Source organism: Perca flavescens, chromosome 22, assembly GCF_004354835.1.
Source record: "Perca flavescens isolate YP-PL-M2 chromosome 22, PFLA_1.0, whole genome shotgun sequence".
NCBI classification, from domain to species: domain Eukaryota; kingdom Metazoa; phylum Chordata; class Actinopteri; order Perciformes; family Percidae; genus Perca; species Perca flavescens.
Genome location: NC_041352.1, coordinates 22,135,221 through 22,152,471, shown reverse-complemented (window position 1 = coordinate 22,152,471; position 17,251 = coordinate 22,135,221). Strand labels below are relative to the sequence as shown.

Here is a 17,251-nt window from a genome sequence, read left to right as displayed (position 1 = left end):
CCCCTTACCTTTTTTTTTTAATAAATTTTCTATAGTTTTGGAGAGGTGAACAGTGACACCCCATACTAAAAAGTTCCTAGCTCCCATAAGGTTAGAGGTCTGGAATTTTATACAAAAGTGATTGACAAGATAATGGTGTGTGTTGATTTTTTGTTTTGTTTTGATTTCCTTTTTCTTTGAGGTAGCTACATTCAACCAAGGTTATCAATAAAAACATAGGATAGGCATATATAAACTTTGCTTTAGCCTAATCCTTTCAATCACTATTAACTGTTGGAGTTCACACTGTGATATGTTTATAATTATTATTTTTAGGATGACTGAATAAAACAACTACTATTTGCATAGTTCTGGCATAAAGCATGTCCTAGTTTTACACACACATACATACATACATACATACATACATACACACACACATACACACTCACCTAAAGGATTATTAGGAACACCATACTAATACCGTGTTTGACCCTATCTTATAAATATGGGCCAACATTTCTAAAGAATGCTTCCAGCACCTTGTTGAATCAATGACACAAAGAATTAAGGCAGTTCTGAAGGCAAAAGGGATCCCCCACACCATTACACCCCCACCCCCACCAGCAGCCTGCCCGCCCAGTGGTAACAAGGCGCGATGGATCCATGTTCTCATTCTGTCCAAATTCTGACTCTACCATCTGAATGTCTCAACAGGAATCAAGGCTCATCAGACCAGTCTTCAACTATCCAATTTTTAATTTTAATTTATTTTAATTTTTTTAAATTGTAGCCTCATTTTCCTATTTTTAGTAGAGATGAATGGTACCAGGTGGGGTCTTCTGCTGGTGTAGCCCATCCGCCTCAAGGTTGTGCGTGTTGTGGCTTCACAAATGCTTTGCTGCATACCTCGTTTGTAACGAGTGGTTATTTGAGTCAAAGTTCATCTTATATCAGCTTGAATCACTTTGGCCCATTCTCCTCTGACCTCTAGCATCAACAATGCATTTTCACCCTCCAGGACTGCAGCATACTGGATGTTTTTCCTTTTTCAGACCATTCTTTGTAAACCCTAGAAATGGTTGTGCATGAAAATCCCAGTAACTGAGCAGATTGTGAAATACTCAGACCAGCCTGTCTGGTACCAACAACCATGCCACGCTCAAAGTTGCTTAGATCACCTTTCTTTCCCATTCTGACATTCAGTTTGGAGTTCAGGAGATTGTCTATACCTGGACCACTCCCCTAAATGCATTGAAGCAGCTGCCATGTGATTGGTATATAAGATAATTTAATTAACCTGAAATTTAACAGGTGTTCCTAATAATCCTTTAGGTGAGTGTATATATAGATATCATAGATGAGGACCAAAAATATGTTTTAGCCACACTTTCAGGAACTAGACGATGTTAACTTTCAAATTAAGCCTGATTCATGTATTTTGGCCTGAGCATTTTATTGCGGGCTAGGGTAGGTAGCTTTATTGACTAAAATGAACATGAAGAGCAAACTGCTCAAAGCTGAACAAAGAGAGTGAAAGAGTGCCTAGCTGTTATTTTAATTTACACTAAAGTTGATTGGACAGACTGAGAAGAGGTCGAGCCAGCGCATCAATGTCTACATCACCTACACAGACATGACTTATATTTTTAATTCTTGCTAGTTTTTGCTTTTTTGCTTTGTCTGTCCGATTAATGTCCATGTTTTATCTCCATGCCCTCCAATAAGCCTCCCTAATTAAGCCTGCAGCAAACCAGAAAACTGATACAAACTATCTCTTAGCTGGCTCAGTTGATAGTGGCATTTTACACATGACTTAAATATTCATAAGTTGATCATTTTGGGGATTTTACTAATTAAGTTTCAAAGGAAACGGTACAATATTACATTATTAATTGGGTTAAAATAGGAATTGAATTAGAAATGCAAGCATTACTTGCTTAATGTAGAATTAACCCAAGTGACTACGTATCAACACAGAACAAAATACTAATGGCACTTTAAATACCATGTATTTGATGAAATATAAAATGTATTGTTAAATTCAGGAACTTATTTAACACAATAATCCTTAGTAGTTCCTTCTCATTCCAGTGCCACAGCAACAAGTTAAAGGGCTAGTACACAAACTGCCAACATTAGTCTGATTGGGTGAAGATTCCCTTTCAAGGACTCTTATTTTTGAAATATAAACCACATGTAAAGCTGTTTTAAAACCGATTGTTCACACTCGAAATTGTAGGTGATGAATGACACGGTTTAAGAATTGATCATAGTAAAGAAGTAATTAACTCTACTTGTATTTTGAGAACATGAGATTAAAAAACAAGAGAAATGGACCTAAAATATTGCAAATGTGATTTTGTTTTGTGTTTTTACTTATGTTCTATACATGTGCTGTATTTGAGCTGAGGTCTGTGCCTTGAGAAGTTACACTGAATGGGCTCTTATTTGGATTAAAGACAGTTCATGAAACAGTCCTCTAGTCTTCCAGTGTAATCTTCCATAACCAGGATAAGTGCAGTATAATTTGCACTTCTGCAATGGCTACTGCTGCTGCAAATGTATATGTATCTGTAGACTGGTGTAATGCTCCCTGGTGCCAAAAGTAGTGTACTGAGCAACAGTTAGACCTCAACTGGCCTTAAATGAAATGACCTGAATGGACCATTGAGGGAGCAGCAATGTAGAGAGTGTAATACAATAGGGTGTGTACAGTGGATAGGAATACATAAATAAAAGTATCATCAATTGTGAAAAGTACATTTGGTGAACGAAATGCAAGGTAAATAATAGTTGTGTTATCTGAGTCATTGTATTATGTCTGTGTACCTCTGAACCACAGTGAAGTCTTAAACTGCAGATAGTGGCCAAAACAATTTAGCAGCTCGAAAATATGCATGCGGCAGTAAATGGAAAACCAAAATTCTTTATTTTTTAGTTGCTGCTCACAGTGATTGACCCAGCTCACCCCGCCCACTCTCACATTCTTGCATTGTGTAATTGGTTGCTTTAAACAAGTCGAGCGATAAGCACTGTCCCACACAAATTGCGTTTTTCACCCTCTCTAATCCCACTCGGGCAGCGCTAGTGCACCAGGTGGAGTAAAGTGAATTTGTTTTTTGGTTTTGTTTTTTCTCCAGAGATTAATAACATGCCGGTTAGGGGACATTTCATCAAAAATACAGGCAAGGAACCGCACTGAACAATGAAATATATGTAGATAGATGAATCTTTGCATAATTACTATAGTCATGGGCAGGGACGACACTAGCATTTACAGACAGGGGGTGCTTAGCCCCCAGGGTATTTGTAACTTGCGTTTGCAAAATCTTTGCACTCACATCTTTTGTTATTGTATTAGAACTACACTTATTTCAACAACCAGTCAAGAAACCAAGATGTTAAGAAGTAAAACGTGACAGACATATCCTATTTCTACTCTGTTCAACAAAAGTGACTGTAATGATAGCTTTTAGACACATCAAAGCTGCATGGGGGAATTTACTTAGGCCGGACTTTGCTCCTGATGAGTTCTTCTGTAGGCAGTGACTTAAATGCTATCTGTCTGCTCATGTAAATGTGTGATAAAGTAATAGCATACAGTACTATATCTAATTCCTCTCTCTATAAAATAAGTTGTCCAAAGAATGCTATTTAATTACACTTATTACTGCAACTGCACTGTGGATTGGTTCAGTCACATTCATTTCGCTGTGTAGTTTGACTTGCATACAGTATAACCAAAGAACCAGAATTGTAAGGCCTACATTTAGGCAACATGTACATATGTATTTAATTTATCACAGCCAATGAATGCTGTGCAGTGTTGAAAAGCATGAATGTAGCTAGCATACATAATACTGTAAATATAATTAAATAATTTTGTTTAGGCTATGCCTTAGGGCCTAGACCTGCCAACAAATGCTTATTGTTAGAAGAAAACAAACCACCCCACATTTCCTTAGACCTGTAGACCACTACTGACCTCAATCAGAATCAACTGCCCTGCCAATCTCCTTCTTTTCTTTCTCTCTTCGAATAAAATATCTTCAAATATCCATGTGCTCAATGAATTGAAGGATACACCGGTACAATAGCATTAACAGGGACCCTATGACATTTAGTTTTCAGTGAAAACAACATTCTATGGGGACTGATATTGTTTTAGAATACTACAGAGATAGGCTATATTATTGGCAATGAATAAAGAACTGGGGATAGCTTGCTAGGTTAACCATTTCTTGTATTTCGCTCGTTCACTCTAGCTAAACTATTGTTTTCCATAGCAAACCAAAATATCCCTTTTCCTTTACCTCAAGAAAACGTAGCTAAAAGGTAAGCAGGGCATTAAAAACAACTTAAAATTTCACTCTGTATCACCCACTACGTGTAATCAATCGTCCTTCACCATTCATCTGCGTGTGTATCGGTGTGTGTGTGTGTGTGTGTGTTTGCATGCAGTAGCACGTTAAAAGAATAACGACGAGACGAGATGAATCCTCCAGTTACTTGCAACGCTCCAGTCTGCAACACTCTGATAGCTGCCAGTTCATACACCAGTGCAACGAGACGGTGCATCATCTTGATAGCAAAAAGACTCTTTGTAATTCTGTCTAACTTCTGACTTTTCGGCTGTTTTGTAGCTGGATATATATCATTTGTTGTGTCTAAATATGAATGGGGATATGGTTAGTGATAATGAGATGCTTGATGCAGTTGCAGAATCTTTGATTCTCTGCTTTGTTTTCATGCTGCTTGGCTCTCTTCAGTAGCTCACTCTCTACCTTGCTCGTCCACATACCGTTACCGTGCACATGGGCGCTCGTTGAGCCTCTAACACTGCCATTTTGACCAGCTGACTGTTGTAAAGTAGAATTAAAACAGACACACTACACACTGACACACGGTGAATGGTGAAGGAAGATTGATTCACCGTAGTTAGTGATACAGAGTGCACTGTAAAAAAACCATTGAATTATTATTGTTGTTCTTATTATTGTTTAGGGGGGCTTAGGAACATTTTAGGGTAGCTTCAGCACCCCTAAAAAAGGCCTAACGACGTCCCTGGTCATAGGGTGTTTTAGGGTACAGTCAAACATGTTTTATACCATAATGGAAAAGTTTACTTTATTGCAATTTTTCAGGGCTTGAGGAAGATTCCTCATGGCCTCATAAGTAGTTCAGTTACCACCACAGTTAAAACATGAAAAAGAAATATACTGCTGGCTAATAAATGCCAATTATCTGTCTGCTCATACATGGGGCTGGATTATGTTTTTGAGGCAAATACTAATGAACTTTGCTACTTGGTTTGAGGTAGTCTCGCATTGCCAGTCCTATCTCGACAGCTCTGTGTCAGGGATGGAGTGTGATCTGGCTACATCACTCATGTAGTGATATTGGAAGTTTAAAGAGTAGCACCCCCTGAAAATGGTGTCTCTGTTTACCTCCAGTGGTTTCCCTTCTCACCTTTCTGCAGTGATGTACAGATGTACTCCAGGACACTGTGACATCACTGCTGGGTGTGGTTACAAGTGCGACAAAAAATGAAGTCTGTTTCACCTTTGAGCACAACCAACATGACTGCTGAGTGTGTTCAGAGATTGAAAATCTGAACCAAAGAAGGCAGCAAACCCTTACTTTTTAACCAGGTGTTAAGTTACTCTTTAAGTAATGAGTTTTAAGCCAATCGGATGCCAAAACACTGCACAGCAGTTTGTAACACTATCAGACAAAGTTTATCACGGTGGCAATAATTGTATCTATCATTGGGATGACCGTGAGGCTGCGTTATACTGTGGCAAAAATGGAGGCAGGTTATTTATTTTTTATTTTTTCTTTATCCTGCGTTGGCACCACACTGTCTGTGCAGTGGTCTCATTCAAATGTGACCACAAGGCTTTACAGTAGTAGGGGACTACATCTAATTTTTGTTCATAGGGGCTCCCTGACGAGTATCTATATTGACCCCATAAAAGGGGGATTTATTGCACTGTATTTGGTTCAGGTTTCCATTTGTTTTTCAGTGTGTTTTGGTCCACTTATTCAGTACTACTACAGTTTGAATGGAGTTATTCTTACCCGCCCACGTGAACTGAAGGAATAAAGGCTCCGGTGTTTGACTAAACAGCTGAAGCTTGGAGTCAACACACCTTTAGTCTACGTCTACTCAGGGGGCTTAAATCTTCTCTTTGAAATTGCTTTATATAGTCTGTCTACATCATTCCTTATTCACCACAATATGTATAGAAAAATGTATTGCGTGAGTAAATAAATTAGATTAGCCAAATGCATCATTGCATCCTTGACATTATAAAAGCTGAAACCTCTACCTCCTGTTAATCCACCACCACCACCACCACCTCCCTGTCTCTCTGTCGAGCTCTCACCTTGAATGTGTTATAAAGAGTCTCATCCCGAGAGGCTTATTTAATGCAGTAGTGTCGTTGGTTATGTAAATATAGCACATAACAGTTAACGGATGTGGAACGCCAGGATACTGAAAACATTTACATGCACCTTTAAAAAAAAAAAAAAAAAAAAAAAAAAAAAAAGGGTTGTTCATCAGTTCAATTTCTCGTTTTTCCCTCCTGCTAATATTCAATGCAATTTGATTGTGAAGCAAAAATGCCTCTGCAGTAACACTGATCTAGCTCGCTCAATGCGGCATAATGAACTTCTTTAAGATATTGCACTGCTGTACGAATGCACTTCCCTCGCTTATGCCCTTTTATTAAATGGATGTTAGTGTTAACATCAGTGCAGTGAGGCTATCATTAACCCAAAGAACTATAACTCTCATTAGTTGTACGAACAAGTTCCAAGCTGTAGCATGTCATCGTATATTACTCGGCTTCTTGACTTAATAACCCGTTGGAAAATATATTTCACACTGGAAGATTGTTATCTGCAGAGACATTTAGCAACATCATGTTATATTTTCTTTAATGTGGCACAATGGCTCATTCTTTTCCATCACTGGCTTCACCTAAAACTAAAAGATGATTACATGAGACATTCCTCCATATGCTGACACCCTGTTTTGCATTTTGGCTGGATGGGAGATCAAATTTGCTTCTGCAGATGATGATAGTGTGTATATTGTCATCATCTCAACAGCTTGCATTCATAGTTACAGTACATCAATGCTAATGCCGGCTATTTCAAAATTATTGATTTACAACTCTTTAACGCTTGGTTAGTTTTAGTGTCGGAAAATAGGATAAATATGCACATAAAGTCGGCTCGTCTTTATTTGGTCGGCTGTTTACAAATCATGGCTGAGCATTGTAACCACATTCAGCGTTCTGTATTATGTGATGTGGTTCTGCTGAGCGGTTTGTCAATTTAAGTGTTGACAAAAGCAATTTTCTTTTCTGTCTGACTATTGTCTACAACTATTAAGTCAGTTTATTGTATAAAGTTATTTTCGTGAATTATAATTATTTATTGTAACATGAGAATTTTTTTAAGGATATTATCCTCAGAACTTTTTTAACTGCAAGTACTGATAGAAAAAAAATCTTCTCCTTTGCAGCAATCGTGGTTCTCTTCGTCACACTGAGACGGAGCAAGAAAGAGCCCCTTATTATCTCCGAAGAGGACATCCGAGAGAACGTGGTCACCTACGACGACGAGGGCGGAGGCGAGGAGGACACCGAGGCCTTTGACATGATCGCCCTGCGCAACCCAGCCGCCGCCGAAGAGCTCAAGTTCCGGCGGGACGTTCGCCCAGAGGCGAGAAAACACTGCGCCACGCCCCGCAGCCGCCGGACCAAGGCGGTGGAGCTGGACGAGGTGGACGTGCACGAGTTTATCAAGCAGAGACTGGTGGAGGCCGACGTGGACACCAGCGTGCCGCCCTACGACTCCCTCCAGACCTACGCTTACGAGGGCCAGGGCTCACCCACGGGATCCATCAGCCCTTTAGACACTCCCGGGACACAATCAGAGCAGGATTATAACTATCTGGACGACTGGGGGCCTGAGTTCCAGAAACTGGCAGAACTCTACGGAGAGGCAGATTCAGATGTGACGACCTAGTCTGCCTAGTTTCGCTCCTGTGCAAACCAAATCTGTTTGAAATACGTTTTTTTTTTTCAAATTTACAGTGGACACTATAAACAAACAGAGATGCTTTCACACTGTTCTGGTGGTTTACGACTTTTACTGTTGAACTCAAAAGACTGCTATTTTTTTTTTTTCTTTTCTTTTTCATTTTGTCGCTTTGGATTATTGGTCGTTCATCTGGAAGTATTAAAACAGATTTTAAGATGAAAGAACAACAATATGGGGGAAAAGGAAATTTTCCTTGGTGTATATTTTTTATTGCTCAATAAAGTCCTAAAATCCACATGAGTGGATATGTGAAAAATGTGTACATTTGTCTTCTTCCTCCACGAATGGATATACAATGCAGCATGCAGTTAAGTTTATCAAAGGTGCTTGTGATTCACCAAGCAGAGGATGATGCTATGCCAGCCATATGCACAATAATGACATCTCCAGTCTTCCAATATTTTTTGCGTCATTTCTTCCATGTTGCCATTATCTTTTAAACACTCAGCAATCAGCCATATGTGTTAACATATGTACAATTTTTTTTCCAAGCTTAACTGAAAAGAGTGGCAAATCCAACTTTATGTGGAACACGTTGCCACAACTAGCATCTTTAATATATACAGCATTGTACTCATCAGTTAAAGGAGAACAATGAATATAATTCGACTTTTTTCCAAAGCCAAAAATGTTCAGCTAAAGCTTAAACATGCGACCCAACCAAGATGTAAAACACGTTGCTTCCCCACAAATAGCAGCAGCAGACTTTTTTTCATGGAGCCACAGAACCAAAAAATAAAACCTTGTTATCCCACAGTTTCCCCCGGATCTCCTCATGGTCAGCTTTCCAATTCATGAGGCGTCTGTGTGGCCCTCTATAGGAGCCAGTCTCTCTGCATCGGCTCATTAATTTTATTTCGTGCGTGACGCTTTTCGCAATGGGACTGCTTAAGGAGATATTGGGAATACACTCTTTAGATGGCACAGAGGAACTTTGATGCTGTGTCCTAAAATGAATACGTACTAATTTGAACAGGCTTTTCAGTGTTAAGTGTTGGACGCTGGAGAAGGGAAGTGTAAAAGTGAGTATACTCAGTACACATACTAAACTTGCACAGTTGTGCTGATGTCCATTTCTTGTAAGTAAGTACAGTATAAATCGATGGAATGTTTTAATTTCTTTCATTTTCTATTGAAATTGCCAAAACAGTATACTACAACATTTTTATTTTGTCTATACTGCATAGCACTAGTATATTGTTTTAATTTGGGTCATGCAAAAGGGGAAGAGTGAGCTGAGCAAACTTGTTCAAACTGCATTTACTGATTATTCAACACATCCTCACTCCCAACTCATCAACTGACGCTTGGTCAGGACCCCTTTGTGTGACTTTTTAATGCTGTGGGTGAGTACCCCTTGGCGTCACTTTTTAAGGCTCTGAGTATAACGCTTGCGTCATTTTTTCAACGTGCTTCGTTGAGGGTGGGGTTTAAAAGGTGCATGTTTAAGAAGTCTATATTCACGACGTTCCACTTCCAGGATTGCTCCGGTGCTGCCGGAAATTCCTCCGGATGTCCTACTTTTCGGCCCGGATGGCCTTCACCTTCCTCTTTCTTTTTGTTGGAATTTTAAACTCTGGTGGATTTCTGAGGACTATGGTTAAGTACTCCTCAGATCAGGGTAAATCCAGACAGCTAGCTAGACTATCTGTCCAATCTGAGTTTTAAAGAAATGGCAATAAACAAGAGCACGTTTTTCTCCCATCCTGGAATGCTGTGTGGACTAGCCAGACCCTCCTCCGCAGCGCTGTAGAGGAAGGTCTGGCAATGTGAGACTAACGTTTAAGTGACAAACGGGACACAAACAGGATACAAATGGAACACGGGCCCGTGTCCTGGGAGAAAGTTCTTTGTTGTTTGCGAAAGTGCCTTGTATCTGACGCTGAGGACCTTACCAAGCTTCAGTATGTTGACGAGTTGGGAGTGAGAAAGGTTGGATTTTTTTGGCCGCTTTGAGGCAGCTGAAACAAGCTGACAGATTATCAACTTTTGATAATGCCAAACCTGTTAGGGTTAATTATTCAGTACCCGCCAAGTAAAACGTGAAAGATCTTCATCACATTTTAATTTGCAGTACATGATTTCCTGTCGGTGTAATAGTGAAGTCTTGCCTTCTCTATAAGAAATCTTGTCTGACATGTCCCATTCAAAGTACCAGATAGTGACATCTTTATGATACTTTATAGGACATCAAATGGAAGGAACACCACCATCCCTGACATCCATTAGGGAAGAAAGAATCATCGCGCCGTTATTATGTAATACGTCTAAGAGACAAGAAAACTAAAACTTCAAAGTGCTGTCATTTTCTCGGCGGGGGGAGTTTAAGTAGCCAGTTCACCTCCAAACGCTATGATGTGTTTTCATTTTGTGCTTTCATTTTGTGCTATTAAGCATTTTCTAAAAAGGGGTCATGTCTGGAAAGATCAGTAGCTGCCACGAATGGTGAATGTCTCATTTTGCAACGAAACTCCCCAGCTCTCTGTGTAACAATGACGGGAAACAAGTAGTGCTCTAGCACTAACTTTGAAATTTCATCACTTATACAGTACATGGTGTTTCTGTACATGCCGATTAGTTATCTCCACCCAGCCCTGACTCTTCTGACCTGTCATGCTCTTGTTCAGCGTTGTTTCCTTCAGAAACTCCGACGATGGTCTCAAGAAAGACGCAGGGAAGATGATCAATATTTTAGACCCTCCGCTCGTACCTCTTGACATAACAACTCTCTTCTTTCCATAACAATCCTCCCTTTCGTTCTTCTTCCTCGTATTTCTCGCTCATTATTTCCTTCTGCTCTGAGAACGAATGAGAATGAGAATTTCTCTTTTTCACAATTGGATTGAAACGAGGAAACGAGCACAGAAATTCCTCCAACATTTGAGAGGAGCCCGAGGGCTGGCCCACGGCAAAGGTCATATAAGGTAGCCAAAGGCAAGCATAGAAGTTCTCAAACTGACATTCAGTAGCTTTTTCTATGCTTGAGTTTCAATGTGAGGCATTGTGTATATTGCATTGCAGTGCTCGAATTGTGTTTGATTGGACTCTGAATTAATTATCAGATGAATGCAGCCGCAGCATCAAACTCTATCTCCCCCCTCCCTTTTTTAAGTATTTATTTCCCATTCTTCAAAAAAAACATTTTCTCCTAGTGTGGTTGTCAAGGGAAACATAGCCCACAAAACTGCAACCCTGGATGGTGGTGATTGTAAACTGGAAATTTCTATGGCAGATTTGGAAAAAGGGAGATTTGCTCTGGAAGATGGATAGTGGCCCCCATACAGCAGGAGAATGTTGGGAATGGTAAAATAGTCTGTAAGCTATAAAATACAATTATTAAATGTTTGTGACCTGAATCAAAGCACTGTCATCTATTTGTGTTGAGATTCCCAAGGGAGCTTGTCAGGTGCCTAAAAACTCATTCGTATACTGGTCTCAATAACAAAATAAGCATTCAAAGGGCAGTCCACCGATTTTACACATTGTAATCATTGTACTCCTTATTGTGTGTACTACTCAGCCAGTTAAAAGCAGTGGTATCATTTCTTCTGTGGCTCTAAAGAAGCTTTATCAAGCTTTTTTTTTTTTTTTTTTTTTTTAAACAGAACTGATATTTCGAAAGAAAGTTATAAACCATAGAGGTGGAGTTTGAAAGATGAGTGTATGCATTTACCAGGCAGGAAGGGTTTAAAAAAAAAAAAAAAAAAAAAAAAAAATTCCAAAATGCATTACAGAGTGTAGGATCCAGCATATGCAGAAATGTTCACCATTCTTGAAATCATTGGAGCAAAGCCTTTTGAATTATTCTAGTGGGGAAATTATTAATATTAATCAGTTAGTTGGGAGAAAATTGACAATTTTTTATTATTTGTCAAGCAAAAATACCAAACATTCTCCGGTTCGAGTGAGGATATTTTTCTTTTCTTTGTTTTGTATCAATTGAATGTTTGTTTTTTGACTGAGTGGATGAACTAAGCTACACTGAAGACATCTTTTTCAGTTTTGAGCGCTTGTTGTGGGTCTTTCTTGCAATTTCCCCGAGGTGTTCTTTGAAAAAAAAGAATAATGATGAACGGATCAATTAATAATTGAAATAATCAGTAGTATCCGTGCTAATTTCTTTATTTAATATATGCAGTTTCTGTATGTTTTCATACTTATACAGACAGTTAAGCTTGGAGCTATGTTTGACCAATGAGCACAAGTATCCAACAGCAAGTTCAATATTGTAGCTCATAATTTTAAAACCCCAACATGAACTGACTTTTGTAAAGTTGATGATGTTTAAGTCAATAAACAGCCCTAGAGCAGGAAATCATTTACTACTTCTAAATGATTTAGTTGCATGCTGATCTTACGATGTGTAATTAAGGAGCCTATTCGATTCGAAGGCACTGAATTTGACCCTTAATGGACACTGTAGTCTGTACACTGCACTGCAGTATCGCTGTGCCAGAGTAATGACATGAAATCGACATAATTTCCTCGTCGGATGCAGTGACGTTCTATTGTACACAGCATGTTCTTATCACATCCATAGGCATGCAATTTGTGTAGACGATAAATCTTCTGAATAAAGCTTTTTAAGAGGGGAAGAGAGGGGAGGGAATTTTTCATCCATGACTGGAAAAACTAATCTTGTGGCAATTAGTTACTTGTTAGGTAATTAAGCATATGTGACACTTACGGAAACAAGTTTCTGCTGAGAAATGTACTCAAATGTTAATTAATTAAAAAGCGGTGTAAAGTTTCCAGAGTGCCAAATTGCGCTTTTGTACAGAAAACGAATGGCAAGATAAGTGTTAGACACCGAGAGGGGTTTACATGGATTAAACCGTCACTCCCTGAATAAAGATTTCTTCCTTTTAGAGCCACAATCTATCAAAGCTCTGCCCATATGTTTCCCAGATAAGGCAAGGGTAATATCTCACAGGCGTATGAGGATATGTGTTGGGGAAATAGCTCCCGAGGTTTTATCTTTTGTCAAAAGAAGCAGAATGGATTATCTAAGAAAATAGCAACCCTATTGCAAGTGGTGATGGTTCCCATAATGTTCCGTTAAAACCCCCATATCTTTTGGTTGAGCAGCCATGCATCATACAGTAGACTTTGTTTGCAGAGCATGCTTGCATACCAAAACGGCTTTAATTGCACTTTGCATATCAGGTCAAGGATGGATGTGCATATATGGTTGTGTATCAGGCTGGCTGAGATGTAAGGGAGAATTTTTGTTTTCATTTTTTCGTTTTTCAGTGTGTTGTGTAAGCTAAGACCTTAGGGCCAGCAGGGCCAGCCGGTGCTACTTTTCATATCGTTTGAGGTCAGAGGCTTCTCAGAAGGTTTGAAGCCTTCACATAGGGGTATGATTTAATGGAGGAGGGCTTTGCATATTATAAATGTTCATGACTCTGGAGTATGTGAAGGTGAATTGAAAATAAAAGATCAAAGAGACTAAAAATCCTTTCAAATTCAAGCTTGCGATCATTAAAGTTGTTTTATCCAAAAGTTTGGGTACGCTGAGGTTTGTTTGCTGTTGAGAAAGTTCTTTGTAGAAGTTGGAGTTTTGACTTTAAGATGCAAAGCGACTTCATCGGTCACATCTTCTTCCATGATGGATGAGAGGCCATAATGTGCAAAAACTGTGAAAATAAGTCTATTCAGAAAGTACAATTACATAACTCTGATTGTGGAGCTTTTTCATGCCTTGGGAAAGGGTAAAAAAACGCTATAAATGTGTTGATTAGCATTTGTCTCCCCGACACGTCACCTCTGCCTTAATAAATAATTTTCAATGAAATGAGAGAACAAACAATGAAGAATCATGGTTCAAAACAGCACCGTTCAGTGAGACAGCTGACCTACATAGCCTTAAAAAGTTATGCAGGGGAGGCGTGAGGACAGGCTGCTGCAGACTTTCTTCACTAGCGTGTGACTAATATAAAGCTACATCATGAAACTGAAACCTCTTAATGAATATGAGACGGATTCATGTGCTGCTTAATGCACATATAATGAACCACAAATTCCCTCAAAATATTATTCAGTTAGTATGTTAGCTAGACTAAGATAATTGCATTTGCCTACAGAATTGTATTTGTTTATTTTGTGGAATTCCGGAAGTTAAATGAAAGGATGAAAACTCATTTTGTATGTATTGATATTTGGTGTTGCTAATTCATCATTAATACCATTATATACAGTATTAAAGATAACCAGCTATGCCAACAACACATGCTTGTTTGTACCAAACAGGCAAAACACTGATTGCTAGCTGTAGCTAGTTAGTTATGGACATACAGTATGTGTGTTTTTGTGTCAAAGCCTCTGCATGAGCTCATAACCTACCAGAACCTCTTTAATTATCCTCCAAAATGTTCATGAATTATATTCATCAAGTCTCATGAGAACTTTGTTTGCTAAAGTTGGAATATTTTCAGCTTGTGTGGCGGTCTTAGAGAAAACTTCTAAAAGAAATTTTAAAAAAAATACAACGTATGTTTACTTTCAGTGTGTTGAACCATGTTAAATAGAATTACTGCTGATTATTTTGACAATTTAAAATCCGCTTTGTCCACATTCAGGTTTGCTATAGTGTCGCATTGCCAGGCCTTCCGCCACAGCGCTGTGGAGGACGGTCTGGCTAGTCCACACAGCGTTCCGGGATGGGAGAAAAACGTGCTCAGGTTCATTGGCATTTCTTTAAACCAATCACTATTGTCTTTGGCGCCGGAAGGAGCAACGTTGCCTATGCAAAGGTCTCCGGTGCCTCAGGAAAGATCTTGTTTTGGTGGAACATGTGTACGTTCAAAGGTTGTTTTAGTCGTGCAACAGAAAACTCAGATTGGATAGATAGTCTAGCTAGCTGTCTCGATTTACCCTCCAGAGAGCTGAGGAGCAGTTAACCATAGTCCTCGAACTCCATAGTCCATAAATTCACCGGAATTAAAAATGCCAACACAAAGAAAGCGTAAGGTGATGGACATCCGACCAAAATGAGGGACATCTGGCGGAAGTTCCGGCGGCACCTGAACAATCCCGGAACTGAATCGTAGTCGATGTAAACAAGGTTTGCTACCTAGCAGTCTTCTACTTCTTTACCCAGTGCGTATTACTCAGTGCATTACATCTACTAACCGTCAAAGTAGTGGAAGAGTACATTTGTATTTACTCTATATGCATTTGCACTGCCTCCAAAATTTGCAACATGTTTGTCTGAATACACCTTTCAACTTACTTTTTTTCATAGTTCAATCAGTTCATTTAATATTTAGCAAATGCCTCGGCGTGTGAGACATTCACCGTTGTCCTTCACAACAGCTTAAAAAATGTCGAGCATCTGAAGCTTGTTTGCTCAGAGGGGTGCATACCACCAGGTGCCTTCTCTGATACACAGTAAGTCTTTCAATCTGAGGTCTAGGACTTCATGAGGGTGTAACATGTTCAAAGAATCATGTTTCACCCACTCTAGTTACCATCCCTTGCCCCACATGTGCCCTAAGAGATTTCATAAAGCTCAAACAAGGATCCTCAGTGGCCTAACACCCACAAACACTGCCAGTCGGTTTTGATGGAGCTCTAATCTCAAAGCTGGGGATTGAAAGGTATGGCGGTGGAGTGTTTTTATTCTCCACCTGGACATTGTTGACCTGGTCCCCCAAGGTTCCTGAATACATCCAACAAGAAAGCAATGCAAGCCAGAACTCCTTTCTCTTCCTTAAACTCAATACATGTGGAAACGGGTACGGTGCAAATTTACAGTCACTTTACTGGAGAATGAATCTTCTTTCCCACAGCTTTTTGCCTCAGGGGATGAAGGGCCACTGCAGAATGAAGGAGCAATTGTCTTTGGAGCGAGGACTGATTCTGTGTGACTACTAAGTAGGCAAAACATTCCTGAATCTTTCCACCAACATTAGGATTTACTGCACTAATTAGTCCCTGTTGTGAATTTCTTCTAATGTAAGCTCTCCAACTGAAATTAGAAAGTTCAAATTTTGATTCATCTATGAAAAATGACTTCATATTGGTTCTCAGTAGTGAAGTTTTGTGGCATTTTTTAGTGAAATTGTTTGGAAACTGTTACTCTGTTGTTGAGGATGCAGTTTGCCAGTAGAAAACCTTTTAAGTACCTGGAGTATCTTGGCTTTTTTCATTTGGCTTGTTCTTGGATCCACATTGCTGTTATGGACTCAGACTTTTGGTCGCTGTTCTTATCACACGTGCAGTATCATTGTATAAATATGTAGAATTAAAGATTTAATCTACTAATGATCAAATGTTCCACCATTAATATGTGAATTTGGCAAATCTAATCAGATCACCTAATGTCTACCATACACTTTCACGACTTTGAACAGACTTCAGAAGTCTGACACCATCTCACATCTAAAGACAATCATCTCACATCTAACGTTGTCATAATATGTAAAGACTGGGGATCTTGCAGGGTCACACATTGCAAGACTACAACTAGATTGATTTTTTAAAATGTAACCAAGCTAGCTAGCTATTGCTAGCTGGTAACTTAAAAGGAAAGTTTGCAGGTTTTCTGTTCTGCCGTACATGCAGATGAAGGGCGGTAGTACCTTCATCTGCATCTGAGGTCTGTGTTTATGTGCCGGTTAAACTCCTGTTGGATGACGCACTTCAGAAGGGTTGAAAATCGCAACTTCTTCCTCTTTAGCGTTTAGCTTGGGAAGACGCCATAGCAACCATAAACAACACTGGCTCTAGCCGTTTGCTGCTTCCTGTTTGGTGCTGGAGGGACCGAACCCTTTGGTTGTTGACAATGTTCACATGATTTGATTTCACTACCAAGACTTAAAACTTACGATAATATCAAACATGTTTGATTTTGTCGGAACGTCAAGACAGGAAAAAAGGCTGACTGGGACTCTTGAGTTTTATGACCACCTTACGCCAAACGATTGAGACAACAGGAGTGTCCCCAACTCTAGCAAGACTTATATCATTCCGATATTGGAAATTTGTCTGCGATAGTGGAATCGCTTGAAAAGTTGTTTGGTGTTACACAGAACTATCTGAGAAGCCGTCATTGGAAATTGTTTGGAAAAGGGCGGGCGAAATACTTAGCAGGTGATTGGATGACCCATCTGTCTATCAAACTCCTTTGAAGCCAGACGGTTGATCG

At 39.4% G+C, this 17,251-nt stretch overlaps 1 protein-coding gene across 5 annotated transcripts in view; it reads left to right on the top strand.

The window, feature by feature from the left end:
- The window catches only part of LOC114549021 (cadherin-18), a 90,498-nt gene extending 82,185 nt beyond the window's left edge, over window positions 1-8,313 (top strand). For all 5 annotated transcript variants that reach the window (XM_028569114.1, XM_028569116.1, XM_028569115.1 and 2 more), the window contains exon 12: window positions 7,520-8,313. In XM_028569114.1, coding sequence (XP_028424915.1) covers window positions 7,520-8,025 — 506 coding nt within the window. In that variant the 3' untranslated portion in view covers window positions 8,026-8,313. The remainder of the gene's footprint in view (window positions 1-7,519) is intronic.
- Window positions 8,314-17,251: the final 8,938 nt, after the last annotated feature.